This window comes from Platalea leucorodia (genome assembly GCF_965183815.1).
Source record: "Platalea leucorodia genome assembly, chromosome: 18".
In the NCBI taxonomy this organism is placed as follows: domain Eukaryota; kingdom Metazoa; phylum Chordata; class Aves; order Pelecaniformes; family Threskiornithidae; genus Platalea; species Platalea leucorodia.
In genome coordinates, this window is record NC_138840.1 from 8,765,244 (window position 1) to 8,784,219 (window position 18,976).

General features: G+C 47.5%; 1 protein-coding gene across 2 annotated transcripts in view; it reads left to right on the forward strand.

Moving 5' to 3' along the window:
• Positions 1–2,646: 2,646 nt before the first annotated feature.
• GRHL3 (grainyhead like transcription factor 3) overlaps positions 2,647–18,976 on the forward strand; it is a gene marked incomplete at its 3' end in the record, with an annotated part of 28,384 nt that continues 12,054 nt past the window's right edge. Inside the window, exons 1-6 of one of the 2 annotated variants that reach the window (XM_082329357.1) lie at positions 2,647–2,744; positions 13,138–13,324; positions 14,043–14,104; positions 15,700–16,036; positions 16,337–16,416; positions 18,309–18,462. In XM_082329357.1, coding sequence (XP_082185483.1) covers positions 2,728–2,744; positions 13,138–13,324; positions 14,043–14,104; positions 15,700–16,036; positions 16,337–16,416; positions 18,309–18,462 — 837 coding nt within the window. In that variant the 5' untranslated portion in view covers positions 2,647–2,727. Of the gene's footprint in view, positions 2,745–13,137; positions 13,325–14,042; positions 14,105–15,699; positions 16,037–16,336; positions 16,417–18,308; positions 18,463–18,976 lie in introns of those variants that run through there. The other variant, XM_082329358.1, reaches the window with a different exon arrangement.

Genomic DNA, 18,976 nt, shown 5'->3' on the forward strand with positions numbered 1-18,976 from the left:
GGAAAAAGATGAGGTCCTGGATCAGTGGCAGCAAAGCTAAGAAGAAACTTAATGCTTAAAAACAGAATTAGTAAAACTAAGAGAGACAGTCGCAGCTGTCCTTTTGGAGTCCCAGTGAATTTGTTCAAAGGAGAATCTGTGTTTCTGTCCTTTCTGCCAGGCCTTCCCAGCTTCCCAAGGGACCTCGTGGCTTCTCAGGCAGCCTCCAGACGCACTGAAGCAGGACAGGGCATGTAGCCTCGCCGGTGACTGGCAGGCAGCACCAAGAGCCTGGTAAGCCCAGACTGGCCCTGGCTGTCCCCACTTCCACCCTGGCCCTGGCGCATGAGCTGCAAGTGCGTCAGGGGTGGGCTTAAACCCCGAGAGGTAGAAACAAGGCTTTCTCAGCAGCATGCTGGTTACAGAGCTTAGCTCCAGGCAGGCAGAAGGGTCTCGTGGCTTTGTTTTTTCTCCTGTTCCCTATCAGAGAGCGTCATCCCTGCTGTTCTGCAAAAGGCCAAGTCTGAAAACCCAAATGTTTCCATCCAGAGGTGGATTTGGCCTGGCCGTGGTGGCACTGAGGCCCGCAGACACCTTTCACTAAGGCAAAGTCTATCACTGCTCAGCTTTGCCAGACACATTTCTCCCTCTTTTCTTTGATGCAGACTTTTTCCCGTGGAGGTCAGAATCCCGTGCCCTGCCGTTCCCCTGCATGGTCTGGCTCAGCTAGTGTTTTCTTCTCCTTCACTTTTGTTGCTGGAATCTGGTAAGTCTCACTGAAAGGTTAGAAGAAAGTTGGAAATCCCCTAAGGGGATGTTGCTGCTCTTTGCACTACCCAGAGTCAGTGAAATACTCTGCCTGGATCCTGGTAAAGGCCAAGTACCCAGGACTACGACTCTCATCATCATGAACTGGGCAAGGTTTGCTTAATTTAGAGATATAATCAGAATATTGATCCACTGATGCTACCACTGCATAAGATTTGTGCTTTCCTTGGCTGGATAGGACATATGTGTTCTTTCCTCTTCTTTTTTTTGTACTCTCACCACTGCAGGGTCTCTGCTATGGCATTGATTCTGATCATCAGCCCTCATTCAGCTGACTTTTGGGTATTGCTGTCCTCTGCGGTACAAGTTCTTGGCAGCTGGTGCTCTCCAGTGATCCCCAATGGAGTTTGCATTGCTCCAGACCTTTGGTTTTTATTCCCAGAAAACAGACTTTGTCCATTCCCTAGATCCCTGGCAGGCAGGAGTCCGCACAGCAGAGCGGAGGGCGATAGTTGCTGGCTGGGTCAGGCAAAGCTCAGGCCCAGCACATCCTTATCAGCCAGCGCGGATACACCACGGTCATTCTTCCTGTGCTCCGAGCTGGCCACGCTCCGAGCCAGAAGCCATAGCGATGTGTTTGAAGGGTGTTGTACCCAAATGAATATGCTCTGTCTTCACATCTGCCTGTACGGACATGCCTTATGCCTGCCTGAGTGGGCTGGGAAGGCCATTTGCCACCGAGTTGGGAGAGCTGAGCTTACTGTTATGTGCAGGAAGACTTACAGACTTTCTTGTATTCACCTGCTGGTGCAGGGCGCTGAGTGGGACAGATTCAGTGAGTGAGACAGCGATGGGGGGTGAGAACAAGTGGTGGAAGCCTTTCTTTTTCCCTTTGTTTTAAGGCTTGTACCAACTTGTCTCGTTAAATCCTCTCCTGCCTTCCAAATCCAGTCAACGTGAGTCACCCGCTGAGCCCATCCTTTGCCTCCTCATTGCAACACGGATGACAGAAACCATCCAACAGGAGTGCTTGAATCCATGATGAGTTTTGTTCTATTGCATAAATCTTTTCCCCGTTTACAGGTGAGTTACTACAGAGCTATTGCCTGGGTGGTATTCCTGCAGCCGGTTCCCAAACGGCGTGTGTCCGGACTTCCCGCTGCCGTCCCGTGCGTGCTGGAGTAACGCTCTTGTCTGCGCTACCAAAGGCAGGACAGCGTGTGTGAACGGTACGGAAAAAGGTTATCCCGCAGACCTGTTTTCCTTGCGTATCCGGTGTAATGCAAAGATTCCCTGAGCCAGTAATGTGCTGTGTGTCTTGGCATCTGAAGTTAGGGGGTTTAAAGTTACTTTTTTAAGAGAAAAAAAACCCAAAGACCTATGGAGACTTTCTGGAGTGAGCAGCTAAGAGAAGGTGAGAAAAGGAAACGAAGGGTTAGCCTGGCAGTACAATTACCATTTAGGAATGAGAGGAAACTAAGAGGCTTTTCTTCTTGCCTAATTTATTCCTTTATATATATGTATGTATTTTTGTCTGTATATTTATATATAAAGAAACAGCAAAGGACAAATCAACCCCCAGATTCATAAAAATGACAGCTATTTGGCATCGCAGTATATGGAACACGTCCACCAAACTGAAACTAATTATCAGGGAGATGAATAACTGATTCCACTCCTTTCCCCTATCTCTTTTCCCCCAAGGCCTTTTCCCTCCTTCCCCACCCTCGCTCCCTCGCCCTGCTCCGGGCCGGCAGGCAGAGGGTTACGGGCTGCACCTGTCTGGCTGTACCTGTCCCACGGCACCTGTGCCGGCAGCCAATCCCCGCGCCCTGCCAAGCGACCTGTCAGCAAAATACCTGTACGCAAAACCTCAACATAAATCAAACACTTCACAGGCAATGTCTGTCTTTAGCAGGTACTAGAAGAGAGAAGTCATCAGAATTTACTGCCTGCGAAGATTTGGAAACGTGGGGAAATATGTCCAATGAACTTGAGTAAGTAGAGGTTTTTCTATTTACCCACTCCTCTCTGCAAAGGCTGAGTGTTTCTTCTGAGCCTTGTTTAAGTGCTTTGGGTCTGAATGAACCGGACTCCTCGGCTTAATCCGCCTGTCCAGCTGTTTGCAAGTGGGAGTACGAGAATGGGATGGGAGCATTTTTCAGACTTTCTGTTCCTCACTAACCTGTTGCTGCTCTTAGGAGGAATCACTTCTTACTGTTAGTATTTAAGAGTTGTTTAAAATCAGGATCCTTTTTTTTTTTTTTTCCTTCCTTTTTTCTTCCTGCCCCCCCCCCCCCCCCCCCCCCAACTAAAATTGGACAGATAGGGTTTCTGTCTAGAGGCAAGTCTGTTCTGCCTCTATCCAACAAAATCTAACATAGGCTACAGTGATTCTGTGGGTTTTTTTTTTCTTAGAAAATACCTTCCAAACTATTTACCAATTTTGGATGAGTTTTTATTTTTTGGGGGGCAGGCATTGTTGTGTGGTGGGGTTTGCTTGGTTTGTGTTTGTGTTGTTTTTGTTTTGGTTTTTTTTTTTTTTTTTTTTTAGTAAATGGATTCACATTATGATTCTATCAAGTAATTATGATTGATTACATTTTTTTTTTTTTAAAACAAGAAAAAGCACTTAACACTTTGTTGATCCTGTATAACTCTTGCTTCCAATCTTGAGTCCTCAAAAATATTTTGGACTTTGGATACCGACGGTACGGATTTGCACAGCATACCATGCCTCGCACCTCTGGAATGAAAGCAAACAAATGTCATATTGGTATGACACGGTGTGGTAAAGGCTGGAGGAATACTGAACAATGGTAGTGAATGCTGCTGTCAATCCGGTCGTAAAAAGCTATCTAGGTGTATAGCCCTGTATGAAATAAATGGGTATAATAAAATATATCGAGAAATATATGCCCATATATGCATCTGTGTACAGGTATGGTGCTTCAGAAGGTGCATTTTGAAAGAAAACCACATAACTGTATGTGTTTACAAGCCTGACGGAGCTGTTGTGACAGCTAATCTCTTAATAATTAAGAACCCCGAAAAGGTGCAGCACTAATTATTATTTTATGTAAATACTGGGATATGTATGCTTGGATCGATTAAGAATCAGTGAGTTAAATTTTCCCTTTCTGAACTCTTTGGGTAATTTATACTTGATGCTTTTTAAACTTAAGAGTCAGGAGTGTTTGTGTGTGCGCACGGGGCATTGCCGAGTTAGATTGATGTATTAGTAATTATGGACCGGGGCATTACGTTACCTGATGAATTACATGGTTGCTTGACTCTTCTCTTACTAACGGGCTGTTAACCCCTGTGCCTTTCACATGAGAAAGGGGGAATTGATGGGAGCAGCATCCCTTTTGAGATTCAGATCTCGACTCCCAAGACCGATAAAAATGCAGAGGTTGCTGCCTGCTCTCAGTCTTCCCGACAGATCTCAGCGCGGGGCTGGGTTTGGTCGCCTCCGCAGGCAAAGGCTCTGTGCAACGTTTTCCTATAGATTCAACCGGAGGACACGTTTGCAGATCCCTCTGAAAATTTCACTTTAGTTCACTAGCCCACAGCTGGGGGGGTAAAATCCTATCGGAGTGCGGGCTGTAACAACTCCAGCCTGCTGATGCTGTGGCAGAGGGGCTGGGGCTGCCAGCTCGCCTGGAGAAACCGTTTAGGAGCAGGATGGGCCTGGAGTACCTCAGCCGAAAGCTCCCCAGGGGCTGACGGGGAGCAGTGATAGGAGATAAGGGAGCTGGGAACTTGGTGGTACCAAAGGCATAGCTGAGACGTTCAGCTTTTGGGTTTACTGTGAGGGGAAAAGGTGTCACCGGGGAGGAGGGACCTTGTGAAGAGCCGCTAAAGCCCAACATCTGAGCAGTGTTGCAGTAGCTGTTAACCTCCGGTTAATCACCCAGGCCAGAGTCACGCAGGGTGTAGCTCTGTAGACATCAGTGGAAGGAAAGGGCTCTGGGGAGCAGTACTTGGAGGATCTGATAAGGGCAGCAGTGTGTGTCTGTGTGTCTCGCACAGCCATTGCTCTTCATACAACCCCCAGGACAAGCGGAGCACAGGGAGGATGGATCTGAGCTGTGAACGTGTGCCCCGATGCAGCTGATTTTAAGGGAGCTGTGATGTCCCCATGCATCGATGCCGTCACCCGAAATGACAGGGAGAATAATCTCGTCTCTCCCTTTGCCACTTTAATTTCACAGAAAGGACTGGGAAGAGACTAGCGTGGCATGAGAGAATGAGATGTTTTGCCTATTATAAAATATTCTAACTGATAATTTCCATAGTCTTCTAAATTGAACTTATGTCTAACTCTGCAATGCGTGGGCTTGAAAGAGTTAACCAGGAGTTACTCCCAGTTGTGGTTTTGTGGTCGAAACCATGATCGCCAGAAGCAAATTTTTGTCATGCATAAGGTGTGTTATTAAAACTTGAGTTATGCTCCTGGTGAATGAAAAGTTAAAGCCCTTTTATAAAACCCTGGCAGTAAAGCACACAAGGGATAACCATGCTGAAGCAAGGTACGCTTTCAAGGCAGATGTGGGTTGTTTTTTTTTTTTTAAGTTCTGTAAAGAAAAAGAGAGATTTGTAAATTAAAGAAACAACCACCTATGCAATTCACAACAAAGGAGTAAAAGCCCTCTGAATAAACTCTAGACTCAAAGCAGAGATAAATCAACATTTACATAGTATCTCTGATGCTTTGGGTCACATTTTCAACCGATTGGTACATCAGTATCATTCCAGAGAAATTTGTAGAATAAAGACAGTTACACTGATGAGGATCTACTCCTGCTTTGTTCGGTCTGGTGTGTTTAAATTGTTGATCTTTGTAAAGTATTCATCTGAAAATGCACTTGCACTTACATTGCACCTGCGAGCGCTTCAGTTCAGCTGATTGGCAGGGAGGCTGCTCCTGATCGCTGCCTGGGACCTGCAATGGTGGGCGCTCAAGGGTGATAAAGGCAGCAGCTGAAAAAGACGTTAATCGGTGGAACTGATTATATAGCACACAGTTGTATTCTGGCTGGGACTCCATTGCTAATACCCAAGTTTCAAAGGCTTGGAAGATAAGAAAATGTGATGGCTTGGGTTTTGTTACTCCTTCGGGTGTTATGCTGGTCCGGCTGGTAGCTGTGCTTATGCTATGGGTGAGGGTAGCTCTGATCCAAAACCGGTCCTTGTCCCCAGGGTTCGGAGGAGAAGGGCAGGCGTTGTTTCCAAGGTATTTGGTTCCCGGGTGCCAGCCACCTGCTGTGTCAAGTTTGCGTTTCTCTTCATCATTCTGTCTTTGCTGTCTGAGCTGTGATGATTGCTCTCCAGAAATGTGTTGTTTAATAGGGTTATGCCTAGAATGGGATGAATCGTATTGGTTTGGCAAAAACGTTGTTTGAAACATGTTATGCCTTTTTTTTTTTTTTTTTTTAACTTAAAACAGCAAAGCAAAAGGCTTGCCTGACCGTGGGGGACACGTGTTCACAGGATACTCTGAATCGGAATAATACATTAGAGTGTACACACAGAGTACATCAGCTGAGCACATTATAGGAGGTCTGGGCAGCTGAGATCTGGCCCGCCTGAAAAGTCCCTCCAGGATGGGAAGAAAGAGGAAAACAAAAGGGGAGAGCCAGCCCTGGCTGCACCTCCCCAGGTCTGCAGACGGTCCACAGCGCAGCTGGAGAAGGTACAGCTGCTGCCAGCCATCGGGCAAGGACAGTCTGAGAGGGCAGGGGAGCAAGCTGCCTCGCGTGAGGCTGGTGTCAAGTGTCCTGCCCTGACACACGCTTCGTGGATCCTCTTGGGCAACTCGCTGGAGGATTCACCTCACCCACCTTCAGCCAGATTAAACCCGGGTGCCAAGTTTGTTAGCTGACTGCATTTGCAGGCAATAGGAAGAGATCAGCACATGCCAGCCTAAAATGGGAGGACCGAACTGTCCTGTTGGCTCTCAGAGCACATAGGAAGCCCGAGACTCAACGCATAACTGAAGTGGCAAACCTCCTGTGAGCTTAATATCAATCTCTGCTCTTACTACTTTCTTAAATGAGTGCTGAGGTTCATGCAGAAATATGTAACGTGTTACTGCGGGATCCTCTGGTAGGATGTGGTGAGGGAAGTGTAGAAACGGAGTAAAGCTGGGCTCTGTTCTCAGTCAGGGGCTCTGGGCCCTGCTACAGTACAAATAACCCATAATAATTGATTACTAGATTAAAACCAGATTACCTGAAGAGCAGTAAAAAAGAAACAAACTTTGTCGCAAAAGATTGCATATCCCTTTATTGCTACCGTTATTTTTTTAATCCAAGTCTTGTAAAACTGTGAATTTTTTATTTTTTCATTTAACAGCCACAGCTCTTGGAGTCAGTGAATATATGAGAATTAGAAAATAAAATAGCAACTAGCTAGGTTTTTGGGTGTGGAAGCTGGGGGGGAAATCCATAAGCACTGAAACCAAAAAAAGATAACTGAAAGCACCTGAACTCTTGGAGTTATGAAGCTCTTCTCATCGTGTGTAATCTTTCTTATGGTGTTTGAAGGACTGGGAGCTTCAATGCAGTGTGTGTGCGTGCGTGTTATGTGTTGGTGGAGATGAAGGTTTGTGTTCATGAATACATGTATACCTAAGGGGTCCTTAGCTGTCTACAATGAAAATAAGAGAGTGAAGTTTAGACCAAGATTTCAGAAGTGCCAGGTGGTAGCAGATGCTCAGTCAGAGGCACTGTTCAGGGCCCGTTTTTTGTGTCCTCCCTTTGGAGGCAAGGAATCACCCTGAAACTCAGGACACCTCAAAACTGAAGCATCCGACATCATAAACTGCTTCTGGAAAAAATCAGCCGTAATTCCTGAACTGCAAACTAATTCTGTGCTGTAATTTGTTTTGTTAGGCAGGGAAGGCACTAAAGCACGAATCATTTGTGAAATGTGATTGTGTGGGTGGATACCTCAAGGATGATGTTATCAGGTAAAACACAATACCAGCTGGTGTCCCCCAAACATCACTCAACACCGAATCGTCTCACAGAGCCCTTCAGGCTAGAAAGGCAGGAACCAGTCCAATGCTGGGGAGGTTTATAGCAGAGGTTCAGGTCTGGTTCTGTTCTCTCATCTTCACAGAGCAGCCTTGGATAAGTCATTTTCATGTCAATCCCCGTGCCCCAGTTTCTCCTCCTGTGATAATAAACAGCTTCAGAAGCGGGGAGTTAGGCTGGTGTAAAAATGGAGGAATACTGAGCTTGGATCTTGGGTTTGTGGGTCCTCAAGGGCTGTAAGTAACCCAAGAGGACCAAGAGACAGGCAAGTTCCCTGCATATTACCCAGGTAGTGCCTGCCCCTGGAAGGTTTGTCTGGCTTCACGACGCTTCGGATTCAGCCTGCAAACCGTTCCAACTGGTTTCAGCTCCGCGGGAGAGCTGGGGTGGGGGATTCGGTCAAAGAGCTTGGCAGGGTTCTGTCTCCCCGAGGGTCGGCGCGGCGCGCATCGCCCCGGTCCCCACCCTCCTCCATCCCGCCTGCGGGCACGCACCGCGCCTTCCCCGCTGTGTGGCCGGAGCTGCACGGCTAACCCATCTTCCTGGGTGGTGCTGAGCACCACTGGCTTGCATCGACGCTGAGGACCCTCAGCGCCCTTTTGGGAAACAGGAGCCATTTCTCAAAGATGTTCGTGATGGCCCCTTTTCTTTCAGTCCCAGCCACCGCACATTTCTGCTCTGTGCTTATTAAATGCAGGTAGCTGCCTTGTTGCGTGCTTCTGTGCAGGGTTTCTGGTTGAGTGCGATGGGGTTAGCCTGTCTCGTGCGTGTGCCACGCAGGCCACGTGCTTCCAGGAAAAAGAGAGGCTCGTGCGCTGTCTTTGTGGGTGAAACAGAGCTGAGGGATGGCTAGGAAACATCTAGCTGTTGTGCTAAGTCAAGGTACTGCACTACCCTGAGGCTGATCGTGCTGCTGAAATGCCCCTGAAGAAATCCAGGGACAGAGGCCACGTTGTTATCCCGCTGCCAGAGGAAATATTTCAATCCTGGAGGCAGCGCAGGTCAGGTCCATGAGATTAGTGGTCTCCTAGGCCTTTGACGCTTAGGGATCGACACTGTATTGTACTTGGCATCTAGGCGATGTTTTCCATCATTAGTCTGTGTGTTTGTTTCTTTTTGTGTTTTATTTTCCTGGCTCTGTCCCTGTCTGGATTTTTGCCTGACTCTGTGAATGGGCCTGTGACAGTATGCTTACTGGTGGCTGTACTGTCACATTGTCTTCAGATGTGCTTATTTATTAAACTTGCAAAGACAGGGTAAAATCAGAATTTAGCTGAGAAGTTTGCATTTAGTAATGAGGCCACTTTGTGGGATGCTCTTCTTCCTTGGCAAGGGGGCCTGGCTTACAGGACAACATCTCTACCCCAGAAAGCAGCCATGGTAAATGCTGCTCTTCATTGGCCCTGCTCTCTCGAGTGTAGTGTTGATCCTTCCCCGTCTTACTGATAAGAGGCTCTTGGGGAACGTCAGGGTTATTTCAACAGGGAGGTGAGTGCAATGCACAAAGCCAGAGCTAATGAAAGCCCCTGCGTGAACGGCCTGGGGTGTCTCGAAGTCCTGTGAGCTGGGGTCTTTATTCTGTGGCTTTGAATTCCTGCTGCTGGTTGCCATGGACTCTGCTCCTTTGACAATGTGATGTTTCTCTGTAGCCATCAGCATCTGGCATGGCTAATATTTAGGTTGGAGGCCTAATCAGTTATAGGGGAGAGAACAAAGACAAGCAACACAAAGCTTAAAGGCCGGCAAAACCACCCACTGAAACCCAACAAAAGGCAAAAGGAATACAAGCGTTTCTTTCCTGCCTGGCTGATCTCCCCACCTAGACCCTTTGGGCATATTCTCCTGTTTCAGCGTAGCCCTGAGTGTTTATTCATAATCAGGAGGCCACTGTTATGGTAGACTTGGCAGATAAATAGGGGAAACAGAGATCGGGTGGGATGGAGCGGGGAAAGGGGGCTGGTATCACCTTGTGTCAAATTCTAAACTGTTTGGAAACAAATAGACTGCTCCCTTCCCAAAATCCTGCGCTGCTTTGCACATGACCCCGAGGCTCCAGCGGGGTGAGTCTGTGCACACAAGAAGGGAGGCCGCTGGTCCCACGTGTTTGTGTTGCACTGACTGATCCTCGCTTTGTCTGAGCCACTGCACCAGGGCGGCTGCCTGTGAAAGGAAAGTTTGTTTTGCCAAACAGAGAGCAGGCAGTTTGCAGCAGACAAACATGGCATAGCCACATGGAAAGGACATCCCAGGGAGTGGTGAAAGTAAAGTTCGCGTGTGTTTGGATCTGGACTTGGATGTCTCCTGCATCTCTGCTTCACAGAGATTGCCAGTGCTGAGCTGGAAGTAGGCTGTAGAAGCAAACTGAGATGACGGTATGCTGTAGCTGGATGAACTGAAATGCATCTGATGGCAAAAAGGTGCCTCTAAACATGTACTCGTATCTGCTTATCTCCTCAGATCACCCTCTTTCTTCAGATATTGGTTAGCCCTGTTGATCTTCTGGAATAGGGTCAGAGCAGACCTCTCTGGAAAAGTAAGGTGGGATGGAGTTTGCATTACATCTCATCTGCAGAGCTGTCCTAGCTGCAGAGTTTTATCTGAGGCGGTTCACCTGGCTCCACTCAGATATATTTCCGTGACTATTAGGGATCATAAAAACTCTGGAAAAGAAACAAAATGGAATAAATGTGCAATTCCCATCATGCCACCTTTGTCCAAGTACTCAGCTGGGTGAATCAGTGCAAGCTCACTGGGACCAATGCAAACTTGTGTTCGTCATAAACTGGACACAGCTGCAAGCAATTGAGATCTCAAGCCCCCCCTCCCAACTTCCCTCTGCCTACAGATTGCAAACCAGGTGGTAAAATGCTAAAACATCAGCTGCCCACGCATACAGTGGTTGTGCCATGCCAAAGCGACAAGGCAGGGAGGCAGAACAGTCATACAACGAGGAGTGCTTCAGTTGAGGGCGCAAGTGAGAGAGAAGAAAGCTCCAAAGCATTTTTCCTTGTAATATCTGTGGTTTTTTAAGCTCCTGAATGCTTTGTTGCTACATCGCACCATGGTGTGTTTATCTATGTTGATTACAAGTGATAGGAGCTGAGTCTTACCCTGAGAGCAAGCTCTGTTGCTGCCTATTCTTCCTTGAGAAGATCGGATTGAGAACGGGTGAGGATTCCTGTCCAGACAGGACCGAACAGCCCATCGCCAAGTCGACAGCAGTGAAATCTGAGTCATGCCGATTGCTCGCCTTGGAGACAGCAGCGGCACTGAAGGGGAGGGAGGGCTGTGTGAGAAACACTAAAGACAACGAAACTCGCAAAACACCTGGTGAAGTTTCATGCGCGGGGTGAAACTGGTGCTAGTGCATCATCCCGACGTGCGAGGGAGAAGAGGAGCAAGCTCAGCATCCCTGTTCTACCAGCGTGTGATGGGAGCCGGTGGTGGCCAGAACCATGGAAGCAGCTGCTCTCCGTACCAACCTGAGCTCAGGCGCCTGCCGCCCCATGAGTGTAGAAACCAGTGGGAACTGGGTGCCTCAGGCCATTAGTAGAGCTGTTACCAGCTTCTCTACTGTGCAGCTCAGATGTGGAGGGACTCTGTGCGGAAGCAACATATTCTTTAATAAAAAGGTGACAAGGACAGCAGAGGCAGCCCTTGATGGCCCTTGTGCTGCTCTGGGAGAGACTGTGTACCATTATGGGGCTGCCACTCTGCTCAGCCAAGGAGAGCTCTTGAGTTTGATCCAGGAGCATCACCAAAACTATCCGTGCACGGTTTATATGGGTATTCCCTGCTGGAGTCGTGGCAGCGTGAGAGATCGGTGCGTGTGCAGGAGTGAAGCCGTCTTAGCTGAGCTGCCAGGGAGGACGGACCAGCATCTTTTCCTCCATCCAAGGTCCACCTCCGCACCCTTCCAGTTTCCAGCCCAGGAGCATCCGCTGAGCACCTGGTTTTTCACCCTGTCAGCATGGGCAGCTCACACCAAACGGGCTGGCAGTATCTGTCGTAGTTAGCAACAATTGGGAGTTTCAGAGATGCCAGATTCCTTTCAAGAGGAATTACTGTTCTCCGAATGATTCACTTAAAAGTCTAGCCCAGGACTTAATATAAACATAGAGTAGCTTAACGGAAACAACATATTCCTTATAAAAATGCCATTAAAATGTAGCATTCATTACCTAAATCCTGTAGATTTTCTTTGCTTTTCCTTAAAAAAATCAGCAATTGAAAAAGTTCTGCTCTTTGGAGATTTAAAGAAATCTTTTTTCTTATAATTTTTTTAAACTTCTCCCACCAGTAAAAACCAGTCTGCCCTTCCAGGAAGTTTCCATTTTGATGAAAAAGTGATTTCTGTCCACAAAGCTTGTTTGTTATGACGAATAGTATGAGCTGTAGTGGTGACACCGTATACACGTGGCTGAAGGACGTGACAGGAGTACGGCCGCTGATTCATCCTCTCCTCTGAGCAGGGTGAACCTGCAGCACGGAGCACCCGGGCAATGCGTGGAGGTGCTTCTGTGCTGGCTGCTAGTAGGATTTGCTGGAGGAAAAGGAAAGATGACCAATGTTTGGGTAATTAAGTGTCTGACAGTTTATTAACATAAGATGGAGAGACCTGGAGAAAGTGCCAGAAGAGAGGACAGGCAGGGCATCATTTTGGTATGCTGCTTCTCAGCTCACGTAGTCCCATGAGCCTCACCTTTGTCAGGAATTTTTTAGTGGAAGGGAGGGTGTTGTGATCTGCTTGTCTACTTCCCTCTAAGTAAAATCATTTACAAATGATTGAAAAAAACTAAGTTAGATTGAAACTACATTTAAAAACCATGAACTACAGCAGAGAAGAATGGCGAGGTTTGGTTTCATCTGGGTAGGTCAAGTTCTCTGAACACTGAGTGATCACTTACATTTGTGGGCTGCACTGGCCTTTAGCTCCAAATTCAAGGAAAAATTTTGCAGTCTCTCCCAGTCATGTTGCATTCAAGTTACTGACCAACATCGCACCTTGGTGGTGCATGATCTGGCTGGCTGGTAGCGTGTGCTTGCTGAGGAAGGAGCAGTTGCAGACGATGTCGTGGTGTTTTGCATCGCTGGGGCAGGAGGAAGGAAGCAGAGGTTCATCTGCCTCTCTGCACATCCCCACCAGAGAGACTCTGGCCTAATTTTGTACGTAGCTACAGGCAGAAGAATTGGTAATCTCAAAGACTCTGGGAGTTAAGGACCAGGAAAGCATCCCTTCTCTATTCCAGCAGTGCCTTTGGGAAGCCCTTCATGTGTTCAGCTGGGTGGCATGGAAATTGCTGTGGAAAATTAGTATCCTTCATTATGTTTCCTCTGTCTGGCTCAGTTTTAGATCTGTGCATCTGATGAAGAATGATACCATGAATTTCCAGAAATTCCCCTACACCAATGAAGATGAAGCCTGGAAAACCTACCTAGAGAACCCCTTGACCGCAGCCACCAAAGCTATGATGAGAGTGAACGGAGATGATGACAGCGTGGCTGCTCTGAGCCTCCTCTATGACTACTACATGGTGCGTTCCCATCGGGGCTGGGTGTCTTGGGGGAGTTTGTCTCAGAGGAGAAGCGTGAAGGTAAAATAAGTGCTCAGCCACCTTAGGAGGGTACCCATCTCCTGAGCTCTCCGTGTTGTTTAAGCAATGAACCTCATAACACCCCCAGGCATAGAATGCCACTAGTATCCCCAGCGCCCAGATGGTAAACTGAGGCACAAAACACCATTATGCTGTAGAGGAAACCCAGAACAGGGTGGAAAACTGAACCTGGGTGTCTTGAGTCTCAGCCTGGTGTTTTGTTTTGTTTTGTTTTTTCCCAGACAGCTTTCATATAAGAAACAGGAATGCTTCGAGAGACATGGAGCTGGAATAGCTAGGTGCCTGGCAGACCCTAGCATCTTTATTTTTCCAGTGTTGCTGTAGGATGGGGCTTGCAGAAGTGTGGATATGATTTAGCCCTAATTGAAACCAATAGGACTAATGTTTCCATTCACTTGGGTGCTTTTGAAAGTCCTTCCCAGAACAAAGTGATGTGGCTTGCCTAAGGTTACCTTGGGAATCCACGGCAGAACCAGCAAGAGAGGCCAGGTCTCCTGTGTCCTCACCCAGTGTTTATTATTCATCCAGTGTTTTATCTATGAGACTTCACTTGCTACACAGACAAGGCTAATTTTGCCTCTGTTTTCTATTAATAAAATCTAACGATAAACAAAGTCTTTGTTCTGCCTTGTTCCAGGTCCCAAAGGAGAAGAGGATTCTTCCACCTGGTATGATGGGACGCAATGAACTAGGAAAGAGGTTAGCTTCATTTTTTGCTCTCTATAGCTGTCTAATTCTCCTGCAGCTGCTTGCATGCATGATGGGTCTCTTAGCTTGCATAAAATAGACATCAAAGCACAGTGTTATTACCAACAACAGTGGAGGTTATTAACCCTGAGACATACATTAAAATTCTTTAGGCCAGATCCCAAGCAGGTATAAATTGAGCTACACCCATTTACACAACTGAGGATCTGTCTAGCTGCGTTCAGAGGAGTTGCACTGATTTGCAGCAACTGAAGAATTTGTCTTTATTTCCTACTTTGTGACAATTGGAAAGGGGAAGGGAATTAAGCATTGGCAGCAAGAAGGGAATGACCAAGTCATCCTCCATTCACTAGGCTGATAAGGATTTCTGTTCCACTTGCTTCCAGTCTCCCAGGATTCTCTTCCAGTGACTCCCATTTGTCCTTTGAGGTTTTCAGATAATTAACTATTAAATTAATGGCTCATTTGCCACTACGAGTTCAGTTCCCCTTCCTGAATGCTGTGTACTTTGGCAACCTTTTCTGGTTGTCTGTTTTTAACTACCTGACAGAATAAGCCTCTAGAACGATACTTCATTCCTTCTTCATAAGTAAGCTGAGTTAAGGTGTTTTCTCCTCTCTGAAAGGCCACTGCGTTCTGGACAGCGGTATGCTTTTTATTAACTATGGAAATTTCAGCACATACCTGAAGGTGAAGCTCTCGAAGCAGAGTGGGTGGGAGCGACTCATTCAGCTTTACTTCCCTTGGGGGTAGCTCATGCTGCCGAGAGGTGTGCGGGTTGCTAATGTGGGGCTTGGTTTGCTTTCTGAGCATGGTAGCAGGGGCAATAAGCCACCTCCTCCCAGCCCAGCTAGGGCTGCAGAGTCAGCAGGGTCACAGAGTCACCGCTGCAGAAGGGACCAGTTCTTGGGATGCTTTGCAAAGGGATGGTTTCCGTGTGCGAGAGGAGTGCATTTTTGTACGTGTCTTTATCACTTGCTAGCTCTTATACTTAGTCTTTTCTGCTGTGAAGTCTGGGCCATGCACCTCACTTCCAATACTGCAGCCCTGTCAATTTTTCACTGATCTCATATTCTCTGGGAGTTTTGCTTCCTAAGCTCCTGGAGTTTGTGAATTTGTACAAGAATCAGCTTTCCTTTAAAAAAAAAAAAAAAGTGTCAATGAGCCTTAGAAAGACTAAGATGGAAAGACCACATAGCAGTTATCTTTCTTATTGTCCCTGCTGCTCTGAGTGTTTAATAGCATAAATAAAGAAATAACGGATGTAGGCCGTGGATCTGCAGCCCCAAACGACGTCTAAACCGTATTCTCTGATTCCGTGTGATCATCCCTTATCTGCTGAGCACCTCTGGCTCTTGCTGATTGCAGTGAGAGGTGGGTGGGTGGGTGGGTGGGGATCACCCACGGGCCTGTCAGATCTCCCATATCAAGCAGGAGATGTACACAGCTGAGTCAAGGTCACCTGGCAGCTAGACTGTGCAGTTTGCTTCCCAGCAGCACATCAAGGCACTTGCTTCTTGCTGTGACAACTTGCTGGGGTTGCCCACCCTCTGCCCTGGTTTGAGACAGGACCCTTTCTCCACCAGGCACTGCCACGGAATGGAGTACGACCCAGAGATTGCATCCTTTGATGGCTCAGCCCATCTCATGAAGCTCTTGTCTGAAAATGTTTCCATGACCCAAGAATACTGTGAGCCACAGAAGAAGAACGGCTTAAGTCTTGAAGGCGTCCCTACTCCTCACAAGCCAGCCATGCTTCCACCAGGCACTAGCAAGCTGGACGCCACCCCAGACAACTACATGGTCCCTCCAGGGGATGTATATGACAACAGCTCATTGAACTCCCTCTTCGAGACCATCCCCGTAGCCCCACCGCAGCAGAGGTGGCAGCCAGACAGCACTTTCAAAGAGGATCCCCAGGAGGTCAGAGCCGTTAGTGGGTTGCATGCTGGCAGTGCAGCCCAGGGGGTACTGCATGAGGCTGTCTCTAGTTTGGGGTTTGCTCATGCTGGAGTCAGTGGGAGCTTTGCTTTTGCATTAGAAGCTTGATGCCATTCCCATTGAATTTTGGGGGGTTTCACATTGTTTTCGGAAGTAGGATAAGGCTTTGAAACGAGGGTCCATGTTTTATCTGTGGCCTCTGTTGTAATGTCTGGGAGGAGGTGGATGGACAAAGCAATGAAAGATTCTACTTTTGACTCTTTTGTTTCCACTTGTCTACAGTCGCTACTCTTCAGTGATATCCTCAAACCCCAGCCAGAGCCACCTTGCCCCGAGAGTTATGCTACGGACGGTGTTAAGAGGTAACTGCAAATCCATGATCTCTGGGTTTCCAGTGCAGTTGGCTGCATCCCTTTCCTGGGGAAAGACTGCATCCCTTTCCTGGGGAAAGACTGCATCCCTTCCCTCGCCCCAGTGCCAGTCTCAACAATGACGGTTGCAAACTTAAGAGATCTCATGCTTTTGCAGAGACAAGTTGTGTCCCCCTGGTGTCTTAGGAGCAAGGTGCTGTTCCATGACTTTTTGGACACAAAGCAGCGATGAATTTTAGTGTTTGTAGTAGGAAGCAGGGTCTGAAATGTTTTGCTGAGAAGGAGTCAAACCCAATCTTAAATTCAAGTCACTAGACAGAGTTGTGCCAGTTCATGTTTTTAGCTTGAGGTGTGTGGTTCAGACTATATTCTGTTGGGCAAACTGGTGTAAATCCAGTGCCGACTGCTTCCACTGCTCTGGTCACATCTCATCAGCACCTTGACCTGCACGAGGGGAGATGTGGCACTGAGTTCCTCCATGTGCGGGTTTGCTGTGCATTACAGCCCCTTCCCAGGGAGCACTGCTTGGTTCCCGTGCTACAGAGAGATCCAGGTGGCTGCACCATGTTTCCTTAAGCTACTGGGAATGGGGTAAATGACAGAGAAGATGAGGATGACAGTTTATGAGGGTGATCAGCAGCCTCCTCCTAATCTAAGGTTTAGGTTCTTGCTTTGGGTTTAACACTGGTAGTCAACCTTGATTTTAGAAGGTGCCACTGCCTCTCACTCCTAAAACATGAGAGAGGTTTCTTCCTCTTTTCCACCCCTCTCTCAGGCGGAGCTTTCCTGCTCTAGATACTGCATCAAACCTCCGAGTAGGTAACATTATTCCACCTCCCACTTTTTATTTGCCTCCTGAGTCACCCGAGTCTGTGACTCAGCTGTCAGACGTGGGGATTTTCACACAGACAGCAGCTCGCGTTGGTGAGCGAGAGGCTTTCTGTTTGCTGTTTCTTTGTGCGCTAAAGTTCTCTGGCTCTCCTGGCCCTAGATAAGAGGAGGTGCCAAGCCTATCTTCAGAGATGGCATCACAGGGGAGGTGGAGCAGGAAAAAGAGATGGGTTGGTGACTAAATAGGAATACGATGATCTTCAACTCCAGGGCACTTGAAGGGTCTGTGTGAAGGCTCGTGTACAGGTGGTGGCTTGCACAGATTCCTCACAGAAGAAAATAGGTTGAGCTATGGCCTCATGGTTTGAATGCTCATAGGTGCTGGTGAATGCCCAAGAGCTTCTTGAAAATCAGGCTCTTCTCTTAAATTTGCTTGTCAACAGTGACACCTTCCTTTGTGTAACACTACAAATCTTTGCTGTAAAGACTAAAGTTGCTGCCCACCAGACTGAGAGTTCAGCAAGCTGGGCTTCCAAGTCCATTTTAAGCACCCGGATAAATAAGCAGATGTCAGTGTCCTGCAGGTCCTCCTGTTTCTACAGGACCCATTAGGACACAGTTTTCCTGGGTCAGCCATTTATGGGTGTGAATTTGGAGACAGGAATCTGAGTTTAGGATGTTTTAGAAGTCTCATCACAGGTACCTATTTTTGTTTTGGTTTACACTTTTGATTGTGCAATGGTTCTGTAGCCATCCACAGAAAAATACTGGTTACAATAATGTACAGGGTTTTTTAAGCCAAAACCAAAGGGTAAAATGAGGATATCTGAGAACTGCTGCTCCCCAGGGTGTTGGGGAGGATCAGTATGTGCTGTGCTGGGAGGTGCTTGATCACAACTGTAGGGGCATGTGAGGTGGGGAACAGGGCAGAGACTCCTGTGTGTACAGTGTCTGTAACCTGTAGGGATGGAGATTTGCATGTCTCTTGTTTTGCTTTCGGAGTGAAACAGCAGCATGTGCTTATTCATCATTCTCTCTTTGTTCCATACAAGTGACTTTGAATACACTCTGGGGTCACCCAAAGCCATTCACATCAAATCTGGGGACTCTCCCATGGCCTACCTCAACAAAGGACAGTTCTATCCCATCACGCTGCGGACAGCTGGAGACAGCAAATGTTTACACTTGTCCTCAAATAAAGTGAAGGTAAGAGACAAGCTGACAATTTTGCTGACACATGCTGTAATCAGACATCCAGCAATTGTACTGGCCTGGGAACAGAGCTGAACATGAAGAGTAATGGCTTTGTGGCTCATGTTGGCTTAAAGCGATGAATGGGATGGATTCACTCATAGCAAGCTAATCCTCTGATGCACAGCAACAGCCTTCAGGTTACCTAGCAGTTGAAACCTTTCACAGTAAGGTCAGGGATGCACAAAAGGCCTCCCTAGCCGATGGCTGGCTGGCGGCCCTGGTGGGAGGACTTCTGAGCTAGAGAGAGGTTCCCTGTCTTGCTCCTGGGATGTGTGGCCAGGCCTCAGAGCCACCCCCGAGACTAAGCTGAGCTTGAATTCCCAGCAAAGAAACCTGGTCCTCCAATCCTGAGTGGTATTTAGGGGCTCGACTTTGGATATCTTAAGACTTACAGGATTCCTGAAACTGAGAATGTCTAGAAAAAGACTTATTAGGCTGTCCCAGCCTAATACTTGCTGCAGCACTG